Source organism: Nuphar pumila, chromosome 5, assembly GCF_984573655.1.
Source record: "Nuphar pumila chromosome 5, dmNupPumi1.hap1.1, whole genome shotgun sequence".
NCBI lineage: Eukaryota > Viridiplantae > Streptophyta > Magnoliopsida > Nymphaeales > Nymphaeaceae > Nuphar > Nuphar pumila.
The window spans coordinates 127,911,522-127,927,319 of NC_143253.1; the positions used below are offsets into that span (position 1 = coordinate 127,911,522).

The 15,798-nt window shown below is 37.3% G+C and overlaps 1 protein-coding gene across 1 annotated transcript; it reads right to left on the reverse strand.

Moving 5' to 3' along the window:
- Positions 1–4,353: 4,353 nt before the first annotated feature.
- LOC149838640 (BTB/POZ domain-containing protein At3g50780-like) lies at positions 4,354–14,313 on the reverse strand. Its single transcript, XM_090006721.1, has 2 exons — positions 13,255–14,313; positions 4,354–5,784 (listed from the first exon to the last, which is right to left on the reverse strand). Exons 1-2 carry the CDS (start codon positions 13,846–13,848, stop codon positions 4,852–4,854), a joined length of 1,527 nt encoding a protein of 508 aa, XP_089862847.1. The 5' UTR covers positions 13,849–14,313; the 3' UTR covers positions 4,354–4,851.
- Between the last annotated feature and the right edge of the window lie 1,485 nt (positions 14,314–15,798).

Here is a 15,798-nt window from a genome sequence, read left to right on the forward strand (position 1 = left end):
ACCAATTTAGGCCCTATGATTTTTCTTTTACCTACCTGGTCCCAACATAGAGGCATTATACAACGTCCCCTGTATAAAATTTCATAGGGAGCTATACCAATTTTGGCCTAAAAAATGTTGTTATAGGCAAATTTCATTAATGGCAAAATCTCATGCCAAGAGTCAGGATACTCCAATGTACAAGCTTGCAATATATCCTCTAGCATTTGGATGGTCCTTTCCGATTGCTCATCTGTCAGAGGATGAAAAATTATACTTATCTTTAATTGAGTCACCATAGCTTCTTGAAAGTTTTACCAAAATTTGGAGGTGAATTTTGAATCTCTATAAAAAACAATGGAGTCTTGCACTCTATATAATCTCACTATCTCTCTAATGAAGAGACGAGCCAACTGTTAGAAGGAACACGTTGTCTTGCATGCAAGAAAATGCGCAGACTTTGTCAGTCTATCGACAATCACCCAGATTGCATTTAATCCTTCTTTGGTCTTAGGAAATCCTGTGACAAAATCCATTATTATATCCGCCCACTTTCATACAGAGATAGGTAGCAGTTGAAATAGTTCACCCAACCTCTAATGTTCAATCTTTATTTGTTGGCATACTAGGCATCTACTGACAAAATCAACAACATCCATCTTCTTTCTATTCCACCAAAAGTTATCCTTCAAGTCTCTATTGTACTGCCAGGGTGAATGGAGTACCTGGAATGATGCACTTTGGCAAGAAGTTGTTTCTTAAGTTCTTCATCCTTATGAATACATACTTGATCTCAAAATCTCATAATATCTTGGTCATCTACTTTGAAATTTGGATCTTCACCTTTAGATACCGTTGATCTAATTCCTTCTAATTCTTGATCTAAGGGTTGCTTTTTCTTAATTTTGTCATAAGTTTTTAACCATAAGATCATCTGAACAAACATCAGTCGACCTGGAAGTCATTGCACTTCTGTTTTTCGCTAAACAATATTGACAAGCAGGTTTGGCATGGATAGTCTCGTGGCTGATTCTGCTTTTCGACTAAATGTATCAGCCACTACATTGGCTTTCCCTCGATGATATTTAATTGAAAATCATAATCTTTAAGTAGCCCAAGTCATCACCTTTGTCTTATATTGAATTCTTTTTGGGAGAACATATATTTTAAACTTTGATGGTTAATGAATACCTCAAATTATTCTCCATATAAGTAGTGTTGCTAAATTTTGAGTGTGAACACTACTGCAACCAACTCCAGATTATGAGTTGGGTAGTTCATCTCATACACTTTTAGTTTTCGAGATGCGTACGTGATAACCCTATCATGTTGCATCAAGACATAACTCAATCTTTTATGTGATGCATCACTATAAATGATAAAACCGCTAATGTCAGAAGGTAAGGCTAACATTTGTGCAATGGTTAATCACTTCTTGATTTTTTGAAAACTTTTCTCACATTTTTCGTTTCATTCAAACTTTACATCTTTCTTTGTCAACTTAGTTATTGGGGCTGCCAATATTGAGAATCCTTCAATAAAGTGCTTGTAATATCTAGCTAACCCCAAGAAACTTTGAAATTTTATAGTATATCTTTAGTTAAAAAACAAAAAAAAGGTGAGCGTGTATTGCATTTTTTATCTATGTAGTCTTTACACCATGTCTAATTCGTATTAAATTTCAGATCCACTCTAATTTCAAAACGAATTGCTTAGGTTTTTCAACTACAATTCTGACTAGATCTTAGATTTGATACACCTAATCCAAACTTCTTCATGATGGTTTGGCACATATATGGTGTATATGCTAGATAGTATTGAATTTAGACTAAACTCAATTAAATCCACTTAGTTTCAGATCTGCTTCTGATGTTCGCGATTTGATTTGAGTTTTGGGTCTAATTTGGATCCAAACTTGGATCTGATTTGTACTGAAAAATTAAGGTCTTCGCTATCTCGATTTCTCACCGCACCCATTCAATTTCACTTACGCGCATGCATATCTATTCATATACATCAAAAGACCAGTTTGTCTCGGTCTAGACTGAGTTGGTTTGACCCATATCAGGCCCAACTTGATCTAGATCGAGTCAGTCTGCAAAAACAGACTTGACTCAGTCTGCCCAGACTGAGTCGGTCTGTCTTGAATATAATTTAAGTTCGGTTTGTCTAGGCCGACCCGATCTGTGAAGAAAACAGACCTGACTCGGTTTGTCCAGGCTGAGTCAGTCTGTCAAGAAAACAGACCCAACTCAGTCTGTCCAGACCGAGTCGGTCTGCTAAAATCACTCAGACCTGACTCGATCATAACAGATTGAGTAGGTCAAAAAAATCAGATCTGACTCGAGTTGTTCAGATCGAGTTGATCTGTTGCTAATAAACAAACCTGACTCTGTTTATCTAGACTGATTCAGTCTGTCATAATACACAAACCTGACTCGGTCTATCGAAAAAATCTTTTATTCTATTGCTTGGCTCGGTCTGGGCACGCCCAGACTGAGTCACATCCCGCTCCGCACCTGATCCGACTTAGTCTAGGTCATGTCTAGACTAAGCGATATGGTTGACTCAGTCTGCAGAAAATACAGACCGAGTCTGCCATTCACGGTGTGCGGCAGTTCCGGCAACCCCACTGTTGTCGGACTATTGTAGTCCCTTATAAGTGGGGCGACGCTGGTGGCAATCTTTGATTATCGGTGGTTGTCGGCCCCTTTACATTTTGCTTCACCGTCCCGAGGTTTTGATAGCAGAGGAAAACTTCCTCTGTTATCCCCCTCTTCTACAAAAGGAAGGGAGAGGGTTCTCCCTGTCCTTGTACCTCTGCAACTCGCCAGCAATCTCACGGTTGCCGAGGACCTCTACACTGAATGAAAAATGAGAGAGAGAGGGACTTACATGTGCTGGTGGAGCTGTGCCTCCTCCTCTTCTTCTCTCAGAGTCTCTCCCTCTCTTTGTGTTGATTTCGGATGGGGAAAGGAAGGAGCCCCCCATGACTTTTATAGCCATGGGTGAGGGGCATCTGTTAACCCCCTCACCCCCTGTCCTTCCATAATGGGAGAGCCATTTTCCCCCCTCCCTCTCCCACTTTCCATTTTCATGGGAGAGGGAGAGGGGTAGTGATTCTCCCTCTTCCCATAATCATCTCAGGAGGGAGGCGTTACAGGTAGGGTCACATTTTTTTTGCTTTTTGACTACGTTTAAAAGTTCAAACACAAAAGAGAGTCTTATTGGATCACTCACATGATTAGTGTAAGGTGGCATGTGTGTCCCAACCCAAGTGCACCTATTTTTAAGCCAAGGTAGCCATAGTGACAAATCTCGTGCGAAAATATCGCAAGAAATTACCTGAAAGTTAAAAACGATAATTTCTTGTGATTTTTTATCAAAAAACATGATATTTATGTTTTTATCAACTATTTATATTAAATACCTTGTGTTTTTATTTTTAAATATTTTTAGTTATATATTTATAAAAACATGTTTTTTATATTTTTAATTATTTTTTATTGTTGAGATTTTGCCAAAAACCACAAAATTTAAAAAAAAAACAATTTCTCACGAGTTTTTGGCTGCCCATATTTTGCTGTTTTTAACTTCTCACTATGAACGTAACACATCCCTTGTCCAAGAGATCAAATCAGGTGATATGTCACAATTTTTGTGTTGTGAAATCACCACCGTCCATAGTGTTCATCTTCGTTTTAATCATGACATCAGCATTTTTTGTGGGACCCACTGTTTGTACAATGAATGGCAGCGGTGAAGACCACGGACGGTGGTGACTTCAAAACACACATTTTGCGTTTTCGAAATATCACCTGATCTGACCACCCTTCTCTCCAGCTACACTCTGAACTAGACAGGCGTGAGGAGGCAAACTCAATGCCTATCCATAGGATGGCAGTGAATTAGCTTAGGCTAAGATTCCGATGACATGCATTTTGATTGAAGAAATGTATACACTAACCATGATCATGTTTCATCTTGTATTGAAGGATAAGAAGTCTAAGATTGAGCGTCTGGATCCTATTGCTGAGAGGGATTATCACAAGGAAACAATGAGGAAGCAGATTCTAAGAAGCTTCATTGGGGGCAACCGTAGTTACAAGAAGCTTCTTAAAACCTTGGAACCTCACCTCTTAAAACCTTGGAACCTCACCTTAGAAGCATGAAACTACATACTTTTTCATGCTTCTAAAAGCTTATGAGAAACTAGTTTGCTTAAAAATGGAAGATTTTTGCACAAATTTTTTTTTATAAGCAAGCTGGGGTTACTAGTTGCGGTTACTAATATTGCAACCAAAGCATACAGGTTGGATTGAATTATATCCTGCAGGTAAAAGTCAAAATAGCTCTTCTACAATCTGTGAGAAATTTAAAAAAAAAAAACTCGTTCAATCACAGAATTTACAGGAAAAGGATGATGTTTGTCATAAAGAAAGAATCTCTTTTGTCATGCTTTTGGCTCTTTTCACATTTCCAGTTCTAGTTCATCACTTCAGCTTTCACGCCCCTGGTTTCTCTGTTGAGTGACAATTCTTCTGAGCAGAACATAGCTCACCTTGTTTCATTCAGTAGCCAACTGAAGGGGCAGTTATGTCACTGAAAAATCCAATCCTTCATTTATTTATAAAAAGAAAACACGTCTATATAGTCTCTTTCATTTCTATGCAAATCCTGAATACAAGCAACACTCTTTCAGCCCAGCTAAGACAGCAGCATGTGATCTTCCATGTTATGGACTCTCCGGTTAATAGAATCTATTTCTCAGTGGGCCACTGATTCATGACTTGCACGCCATCACACCTGCCTGACATCATCGCCTGAAGTTCATACATGAACATAGTAGGAAAAGAAAGCTTTTTATCATAACTAGCTACCACTTTGCTGCTGCTCTTCCAAGTAAGGCCTCACAAAGGTCCTTCTCCACCAAACTTCAAAGGCTTGTTGCAGATTTGGGCAATTGTCTCCAATTTTCAAGAAACTTTCCAACCAAGCAAGCAGAATGCTCTGCTGGATTTCAAGTGGAAGCGTCAAAATTGTGCGCCCAATACCTTCCTCTACCAACTTCCCATCAAATGATCTGCATGCGTGCAGCAACCAGCTGTAGTCATGGATCAATGGCTGCAACCATTTATCTAACAAGAGATATCTTGTGTCCTTGGAAGGCAACACTTCACCTCTACCTATTGCCACAAATAGCCTCGACGTAACACAGCTGACCAGGTGACGGGATGCTATCGGAACCTTTGGATGAAGCATCACCAGATCATTTTGACATGACCATATCAGCACAAACTCATCTCCCGCATGCCTATCTATCAAGATTTCAGCCAACCAGAGAAGATTGTCAGCTTGTAGAGCTATTTGCTTTGATATTGATTCCTTACTGTTCACGTATGTATCAGTGAACCCAGTCTCTGATGCTTGAGTGAACAGAAGCAAGAGTGCATCTAAGCAGCTTCTACAAGAACTGTACAGACTTTCATTGCAGATATCCCCTGATCCATTGTTGGAAAATTTATACTCTCTTAATAATTTCAATATTAGGGATTTCATTTCACGCCGACCTTTCTCTTCATTTCCTTTGACAACAAGTTGAAGTATATGACCAAGAATATCACCAGGTGTGGTGGCGATTTCTGGAGAAACCCGCTTAAGTAGAGGAGTGACCCCAACAGCATCAACCTGAAGGCCCTGAAGAGAAGTCACCACCTTTTCCTCTTCCTCTCCAACCCATGGCACTGCTTCCAAGAACTCTAGGCATGACTGAAGACCTGCATGGAAGCCAACGGACTCCGAGACCTGCACGGTAGCCATTTCTCAGAGTGGCCAATAAAATAGAGAAAAATTTTAATAGCACAGAGTAATAAGCAAGACAAAATTTAACAGTGAAATATAACTTCAATCAGGACACATTACAAACTGATAAAGCTCACATCCAGGCTGCTTAGATTTTGTGACTTCAAAGGAGAAAATAAGCCTGTTCCATTTTCCCAGAAAGGAAAGGCATATCATTATATCAATATGTTGAACTTTGCTGCGGCTTTTAAAATTGACATTGTCAGCTAAACAAACAAGATCCAGAACCACAAAACATAGTCCAAGTAAACTCATGTGAAAGACCACAACTAACAGCAGTAAGTTGTTTTTGTTTTCCTTCAGAATGGATCGGTATGTTTCAACAATTAGTTGTAGCATGAAATAGTCAATGAACTGAAAGGCAATTTATAAAGATATCTAGAGGGAGAAATAAGAAAGGTTACATTTGCGTCAGATTGACTGGAGGTAAAATTAAGTCTACTAAAAGCAGCTTCACTGGGAAGCCTTTAGAATGCTCCAATAATGATAAACCAAAATGCATATGGACTCATTCATAGAACTGGATGATAATAAAGCTGAAAGCAAAAGGATATCCACATATATTTTGCTCAGGTATAGAAAAAGAAATCATGGTTTTGATAACTTCCACTTTCCAAGACCTGTACGGATCCAATATTGTCCACGATCAATGGATGAAAGAAACTGCAGGTCTGTGTTTATACACATATGATCCTTGACAATATCCATTTTGAAAATGATAAGCATATCTGCAAGAAAGATCTCAATGATTTTTCTTTTTCAAAACTAGTTTTAAGGTTTTTTAAACCATTATAACAAAAGGTTGCACTGAAAATGGATCCAGAATTTTAACTTAAATAAGGTGGTAGTCATATTTGGTATTTATCTCCACACACAGGGTCTGCTAGCCAAACTTTTTGAAACTCCATTTGATATTTGGCATTTTCAAGTTATATATTTCAATTAAACTAACAAATAAATTCTGAAAAAGAAAAGTAACACATTTAGAACAAATGTTTGCCACTATCAATGGCTGTATATACCCTCCTTCACAGACTTAACTGTCACAAACAAATAGAAATATGAAAACAAGGAAAGCTAACCAAAGAGTTACATGTAAAATTATTTTCTGAGAAGGGAACTAGGCTGCAATAGGGTGACATTAAGGGTCAGGTCTGGTCCAAATCCAATCCAACTTAAAGTGCTAGGCTTGGATCTTTCTGAAATCAAATCCGATAAAACCAAACCAAATGCCTAACCTGGATTCTGGTCCAACTATTATTTCCATAATCTGAATCTGACCCAATCCAAAGACAGATTTGCTTGAGACCATTCCAAGGATCTGGTCCATTTTTAAAGTTATGTACTGTATTTGGATCAAATCAGTTTTTGCGCATTAAGTGGAAGGATCAGACCAGCCTTTTGCAAATCCATTGAAATGAAATTAGTAATAATGAACTAAAGCAAGGTGCATAATTTGGAAGGCAAATGGTCTTCAGTAGCATGTGCCTAGATAAAGGATATCATAGCTCATTTCAAAATCATGGACAAAATTAAATGATGTCTTTAATCATTGAGGTCACAGTGATTTTCTTTAGAAGGCTTCCAAGTTATCTCATTCATTATAGTTAAACGTCTGTTAATCCTGATAAAAAAGATCTCTTTGGGTAATAGCAATACATAATTCCATAGCACTTGCATTATAGAGATTTAGAGTAATTTTTGCTAACTTTTAGATATATTGGTGTGCTGATACTAATAGTTTTTCCAATACATAAGCATGATTAAAATAGGATAAAAAATAAAAGGAAAGCAAATATTAATAGTTTTAATAAAATAAAGATACATCTTTCATTACGCACAGATAAGGTTATCACGTTTTATATGGTGGCAATATGTAAATGTTGTACATCTTGAAAGCCATTGTCACATTTTTACTTCAAGTCCTTGTCTTATCATTAGTTAGGACTATGCCAGTAATAGGAAGGAAGGACAATGATTGTGATTGAAGACTCACTATCTCGTCATAAAATGCAGTGAAAACTAGTGTTTCCCAGTGATATTTTTTGGAATTTGTTATCAAGACCTATCTGTTATGGCATTTGATAATTTCAGTTGATTTAACCTATCTGTTATGGTGTTTGATAATTCAGTTGATTTATTGGTGATTATGATCACATTTTTTGGTTTTTGAAGTGCTTGATCAATAGTATGCTGCCATGTATACAAAGAGACGGTACTATGGACACTAATAGAGCATATGTAGAGAAATAACGAGAACTGCTGCTAAACCTTTGCACATGATGGCATACATAATTGGACTTCATTTTACAGACTAACAAATGATGGCCACTTCCCTATTTGTAGATTTGTTTAATGCGCAAGAGAAAATATGCACCCAGATCCTAATTCAGAATTGATGACGCACGTGTGTGCATGCTCACACACACACACACACACACATGTATGTAAGCATGCACCCACACATGTACAGACACACAAACACAATCCAAACTTGTTGTTCACATACTTTTATGTTTAAAAACCACCTTTTGTGTGTCTATTATTGCTCCAATATAACCATTGTAAGAAGTTTTCTTCTCAAAGTAGATTTTTGGTACAAGCCCAAATTTATCAAGAAATACAACGATTTCTGATATGATCTCTCATGTATAATTCTTGAATAATCTGAATATATTTGTATTCCTCTCTTCTTAGCATTAACTAAGTCAGTTGCACTCTAGAATGCCAACAAAAAATATTTTTCAGAATTTTTATTTTTTGTAACAAATTTTTTTATTTTTAATTAATTTTATTGGCAATATTTTGCTGATAAAAACAAGAAAAATAAAACATTTCAATTTCTTACAAGAAAAAGTTGGCATGCTTCTCCCGTTTTAATTACTCAGTGGCCAAATGACCATGGTGTTTAGGAAACTTGGAAGAGCACATCCTGCAGACCATCTACATAGAGAATTGAGGGTCAAGATATTCATAGTGGGAACCACATTACCAATGTCAAAGCCGGTGCAATGTCTTCCCATCATATTCCAAGAGCATTTTCTTGTCCTATAAAGGACCAGAATGGTTATAAGTTTGACCAAATTTTTGAGAAAATAATTTTATATTGTACCCACTTAGAAAAAAAGCTGCACAAATACAACAACTACGCCTTCATCCCAAAACAATTGGGGTCGGCGATATGAACCAACAAAGAAAATCATTATGGGTCTTCCACATGAATCCTTCTCCTCCATTCATTTCTATCCAATGCCATGTCCTCGGTGAGGTTCAAAGCATTCATATCCTTTCTTATCACCTCCATCCATGTCTTCCTAGGCCTACCCCGACCTCTTTTAACTAATATATTTTCCCATTTCTCCATCCTTCTAACTGGAGCATCATTAGGACTTCGTCGAATATGTCCAAACCACCGTAAACGATTCTCTCTCATCTTATTTTCAGTGGGTGCAATGCCTACCTTCTTACGTATCTCCTCGTTCTGAATCTTATCTTTTATTGTATTTCCACACATCCATCTCAGCATACGCATCTCAGCTACACTCATTTTTTGAATATGATGTCTCTTGGCAGCCCAACATTTCGTACTATATAGTAAAGCGGGCCTAATAGTCGTCCTATAAAACTTTCCCTTCAACCGCAATGGCATTCTACGATCGCACAACACTCCAGTTGCACTCTTCCATTTCATCCACCCAACCTTTATCCTATGATTTACATCTCCATCAATTTATCCATACTTTTGAATGATAGATCCCAAATATTTGAAAGAATCATCCACCGGTATTGCGTGCTCACCAAGCTTCACTACACTCCCATCACTACTTCGTTGCTTACTAAATCGACATTCCATGTATTTTGTCTTACTCTTACTCAACTTAAAACCTCTTGCTTCCAATGTCTGTCTCCATAATTCTAACTTAGCATTAACCCCAGCTCTAGACTCATCAATCAAAACAATATCATCAGCAAACAACATACATCACGGCACATTTTCTTGAATTGATCTCGTAAGCTCATCCATCACTATAGCAAATAGGAAAGGGCTTAAAGCAGATCCTTGATGTAACCCAACCGTTATAGGAAAATTGGTTGTCACCCCTCCACAAGTGCGGACATTGGTTACTACTCCTTCATACATATATTTAATTATACTAATGTACTTGAGAGAAACACCTTTCTCCATCATTGTCCACCAGAGAACGTCCCTAGGTACTCTATCGTAAGCCTTCTCCAAATCAATAAAAACCATATGTAAATCTTTGTTTCTCTCTCTATTTCTCTCAATAAGTTGTCTAAGAAGATGTATAGCTGCACAAATAAGGTGTAAAAATCAAGCCCCATTGTGATGTTGTGCAAATGACTTAGTTGAAGTACAAATGACATTTTTTTGAAAAGAAAGAAAAACATGGTTACACATATCACTGATATTTCGAGAATCTCATGTTTTTATTGTAATATTTTTAAAGGCAGATATCATACCCAAAAACATTAATTATTTTTAAATATAACCTATTTTGACAATAGAGCATATTTTTTCTGAATATTAAAATGAAAAAGAAAATCTTTCTACATAATTCTTATATATTACATTTTTATGTGTCAAGATTTTCTTGAGAAAAACTAGATTCTGCAAAATATCAGGGGTTTTTCCTTGTCAATATTTTATAACGAATAAAAGCAGTGACTATGTATAAAAATCAAGCAAACATTGGTGGAGTAGTCATTTATATAATCATGGTCTCTTTTCTCATAATCAAGATTTTATTCAAACAATTCTGCTGGTTATGCTGTGCCCTTATGCCAATCTGAATCCACTCAGTGTCATCCGAGTCCAATGGTTCACTTCATCTTTGCTGTAGGTACTAAAATTCCCAACATCACTTTATTATCCCATAAAATGATTTAGTTATATTTTAATTATATTTCACTAGCTCACCCTTCATCTATCTTCAGTTTCCTCTTCCTTCACCAAGGCTCGCTGGTCATAAATTATAGATAATTTCCTTCTGATTTATTATCATTCCTTAGAAAACGCATGGAATAGGTACGCATATGTACATATGTACGTAAGTATATCTATGTATTATCCACACATAAGTACATATCATAGTCACCTATATCGTTCAAAATCTTTTCTTGGCAAGGGTATTTCTCGGAGAGATTTTCAAAAGTTGGAAAATCTTGGGGGCTTAAAAATATTGAAAAAATATAAATAATAAGAAAAAATAACAAAAAAAATAGTCTTGCATGATTTTTCTTGAAAAATGTAAAGAAATATATCAATGCTATTATCGCGATACTTTCAAAATATCAGCGACATAGGTGACACTGATATGCGTGTGTAGGATATAGGATTCGTGCTAAATATGCACACTGCTAAATGAAACATTTTATTGGATTTCTTGTGCTTTTTCAAAATTTTGACCATACAGATGTATATGCTTATTTTTATAGGAATCAGTTCTTGAATAATTTGATTTTGATGCATGGATAGATTTTTATAAGATTTCAAAAATCAATGGCATTTTTTACGCTCCAAATACCATTTTTTCCATCCAAAATGCATGATCTAAGTGTCAATTTCTAGTAAATCGATCATGTTGAACACATCTGTGTGGTTAGAATTTAAAAAAAAACACCAGAAATCCGATAAAATGTTTCATTTATAACCATGTCATATTTAGGCTTTAGCCCATCCAAAATGCATGATCCAAGTGTCAATTTCTAGTAAATCAATCATGTTGAACCAGAGTTGTCAATCGAGAAAGTGGGAGCGGGAAGCGATTCGGGCAGCGAAAGCGAGAGTGAGGTACTTCCAAAATTTTAGGAAGCGGGAAGCGCGGGACGACTTAAAAGCAAACAAGGAATCGTCTCGAAAGCGAGAAGAGAAGCAAACCGGAAGCAACCTAAGAAGCGAGGGGGAAGCAAAAAAAGAAAAAAAAGAAAGAAAAACAAAAATGAAAACACAAAAAAAATGAAAAAAAAAGAAAAGTGAGTTTAGGGGAAGTGTGCTTCTCCTAAATTGGGAAGCACGCTTCCCAATTTTTTTTGTGTTTCCCAACACGTTTCACGCCATGTCCTATGACGCTTTCGGTAGCCCTTTGTTGAACACATCTATATGGTTAGAATTTAAAAAAAACACCAAAAATCCGATAAAATGTTTCATTTAGCACCATGCCATATTTAGCACGGACCATGTATCCAACAATAGATATATATGGGTTAATATTTAGTGCTATTAAAGGCACCAAATTATATGAAACAATTGAGCTGGAAATCACAGGTTCAAGCTTTATCAATTCAATCTGACCGCATAGATGTCTTCAGGAAGGTTTGTTTGCTAAGGATCAAACCTTGGATCATGTTATTTCAATCCAAAAATATATTTTTTTGAGTCATGAAATTTTAGTGTATTGTGGACCGTTAATTTTTTAAGCCCTTAAAAAACATGCTTATGTGTTACAATCATATGATTCAAAACTCATTTCCCACTAAACATAGATCACATCCATAAGATTTAATTTACAAAAAAGAAAATCCAAAACCTATGATTTTCAGGCTTTCAGCTCAATAGTTCCGTATAATTTGGTGCCTTCAATAGCACCAAATATTAACCCTATATATATATATATATATATATATATAAGAGAGACATACATGGCAAAGTCTATCCTTCTGTATACAGCTGCAACCAACAACTTTGGATGCACAAGCATTGCAGCTGGGACGTATTGGACTATTTCAAAAAGTATGGTACATATAAGACACAACGACAGCAGAGACCCCATATCCGGTCCAAAATACAGCCAATTTTGTATCCATCTATACGGAAATCAATAGTGTAATTTGAAAATTTGCTAACCGAGACAAAATGGTCAGAACATCCAGCTATACAGCACGAAGTGGCATCTGCCAGAATTCATGGCTAATTTATATGAAATACAAACTAACTTATCAGGGGGGAATTTTAATAAAGATGATGACGTTGCAACAAACTCTTGCACAAGGGAATTTACCCTCAGTAGAAGCGAAGTGTTAATTAGGAAAGTGGAAAAAAGGAGATCGCCAGAGTATGAATAATCTCATAACAAGGGCTAACAATTCAAATTCCATTCTCTCTTCCAAAAAATATTTAAACCTAAAATGTATGAACTAACATCTACCAGTCGTACGAATATCAAACAGATATAAATTTCGTATTCATTATTACAGCATAAAAATTCATGAACTAAAAAAATAGATAACAAATTTATCACTATAAACTCAGGCATCCACAAAAAGCAGCAAGCAGGGGAACCCAATCCGCAGATAAACTGAACCAACTTAAGCTCAACCTTGAAACAAACCAATTCGACACTAACTGGAGTTAAAAAAGAAAATCATAAACTAGCAATAGTCACCAGATTATACCTTAAGAAGCCGAAGAACTCGCGAAATGCTCTGTTTGATCAGCCTCTGCTTAATATCCTTGCAGTACATCAAACCAACCACCTCCACATAAATGTCCAAGTCTTCACAATCTCCAATCTCAATGCTACAGGGAACCACCGAATTGCGGGCGATCTTGTCGCCGAAGAAAGTGCTCTTTCCGGCCAGAACGTCCGCATGGACGCTCAATTTAACATTGAAATCCTGTTTCCCGGACAACAACACCTCACAGTCCCTGGTCTCAGCCTCGCCATACTCAACAGAAACCACCCTCTTCTCCACCCTATGGTTCTCTTCGGGTTCCAAATTCAGGGATCTCTGATCATCCGAAGCAACCGATCTGGGCCTAACGGGAGGCGGTTTAGTCTCTGTGTGGTGGTTGTGCCTCCTCATAGAGGGGGTTCTGGGAGATTGGTCTCTCTCTTTTCTCTCCATCTCTTTTCTTCTGGAGAGATCGCCCTTCTGGAAGACAACATGAGAAGGGCAGCACCAGAACCCATCTGGGGTCACGGCAATCGGGACGTTTCTGATCTTGGTGTGTGCGTGCTCCACCCTCTTCACTCTGAAATCTGCCATTTTCCAGAGATGGGTAGCCGTTAAACCTCTCAGAGAACGCACAGAACCCGGGTTCCCGCCATGGTGGTAGCCGTTAAACCGGTCGAGAAGGGCAAAGAGGTCGGAAATCCGCCGTTTTCTGTAAATGGGTAGGCATCAAAACCCTTGTAAAGCACGTCGAGTTCAAGAATCCGCAATCTTTTCGATGTGGGTAGCTCTTAAACAAGATGGAAAACGAACTAGAGCTGGAGGAAGGGAGGAAGGAAACGGAGAGTTTGGTTCCTCTAGCATCGGGCGGGGATTGATATTTCGCGCTCCCACCGGCTTCTAGAGGCTCTGCCGGGAGTTGCTAATGATAAAAGGGGGAGGGCAATAATGGCGGTTCTACAGAGGCGTGATGGAGGGAATGTTGGTGCAAATACGGGGTTCCTTGATTGATTTTCATGTTGCTTTGCTATTTCACGAAATTAGAGAAGAGCCACTCAAAAGGTGCCTTGGTTTTTTTAGAGTCGAAAGGCCAAGAAAGGAAAGCACCGAATCGACTCGCTGTTTGTTGAGTGTTACGGTCTATCACCCCCCATCCGAGTGTAACTTTCGACTGATTCTTAGTTCATCTTATTTATCTTATTTCTCACTGATCTGCTGCTGTTGAACTTAACTATTGATTCTGAGGTCATCTTATTTGTCACTAATCTTAATCTATCTGTGTCGTTATAATGTAAACAGATTTGGATTTCAGATCCATGTATTAGATCTGGTGTGGGGCCTACACATGCAAGTTGAAGTGGGCAAATATCGGCTATTCTCGTTGGGTTATAAACCCCTTACTAGAAACTTGTAGGAAAAGATCGATGAGACCAAATTTGACCCCCATGGATGTGTTTAGAATGATCAAAATAGTAGGAATCAACTTTTTTATCATATTTTCTTATGTAAAACCCTATTCTAAGAGTTGAAAATTCAGTATATTGTAGGTTATTGATTTTTCAACCCTCAAAAAATCCAACATATATAATTTTTTATGACATGGAACCCTGGTCGATAATGGGGTCACTTGATGGGCGCAAGGTAAATCTTGTATATTAAAAAAAACATGATCCAAGGGCCAATTTCTACTAAACTAAACATGTACATCATATCCGAAGGGTCAGATGTGCAAAAAAAGTAAACATAAAAATTTTGATATTTTTTTAATTCTAGGGATTTAGAACCCACAGGAGTAGCAAATATTATCACAGTTGAGATTCATCTATCTCTAACGTCTGATTCCACTGTTAGGAGAAGTTGAGCCAAAGATGCCTGCATCTTTAATCCTCATATTCAAATACAATTTTAAAGTACAAATAACAAAACGAGAACAGTCATTTTCTATTGTATACGATTTTATATTCAATCCCCACCGCATATCACACTTTGGAACCTTAGGATATGTGAAAGAGATGGGGATTGAATATAACGTCTTATACAATATGACAATAACTGCTGAGCACCTTACTAGTTCAAAATTAGGTAAGGGCTCAAAGATGGGCCCAACCTCAAAAAAACTCTGATTTGGTAAAGATGCAGGGCAACTTTAGAACCAGACCTTTTTTGTTAAACGACTCGGAACAAGATCACCCGAATCATAACTCAAGAACCGAGTAACTTTGCTTCTTGCAGACCCTTTATTCTTTAACGTTAGGATCAACATGACTTGTTTAGAAATTTGAAAGCAGTAGGAGGACCGTACATCAAAAAGAAAAACCAGAAGAAAAATAACAGTTGCAGGATTGGTCTTACTTTTTTACTTTTTCTTTTCATGGATGGAATCATTCTTTATTTTGCTTTATGGTCATGTGGCCACGACACTTCTGCAAAAACATTGTGCAGCGTCCAACCTTTGTCTAAAGTGATTCCCAACATCATCTATTGCTTTGTCTTTCTTCCCCCTCTGTTTTTTTTCTTTCTTCCTGTCCTATTTTCTTTTGAAAA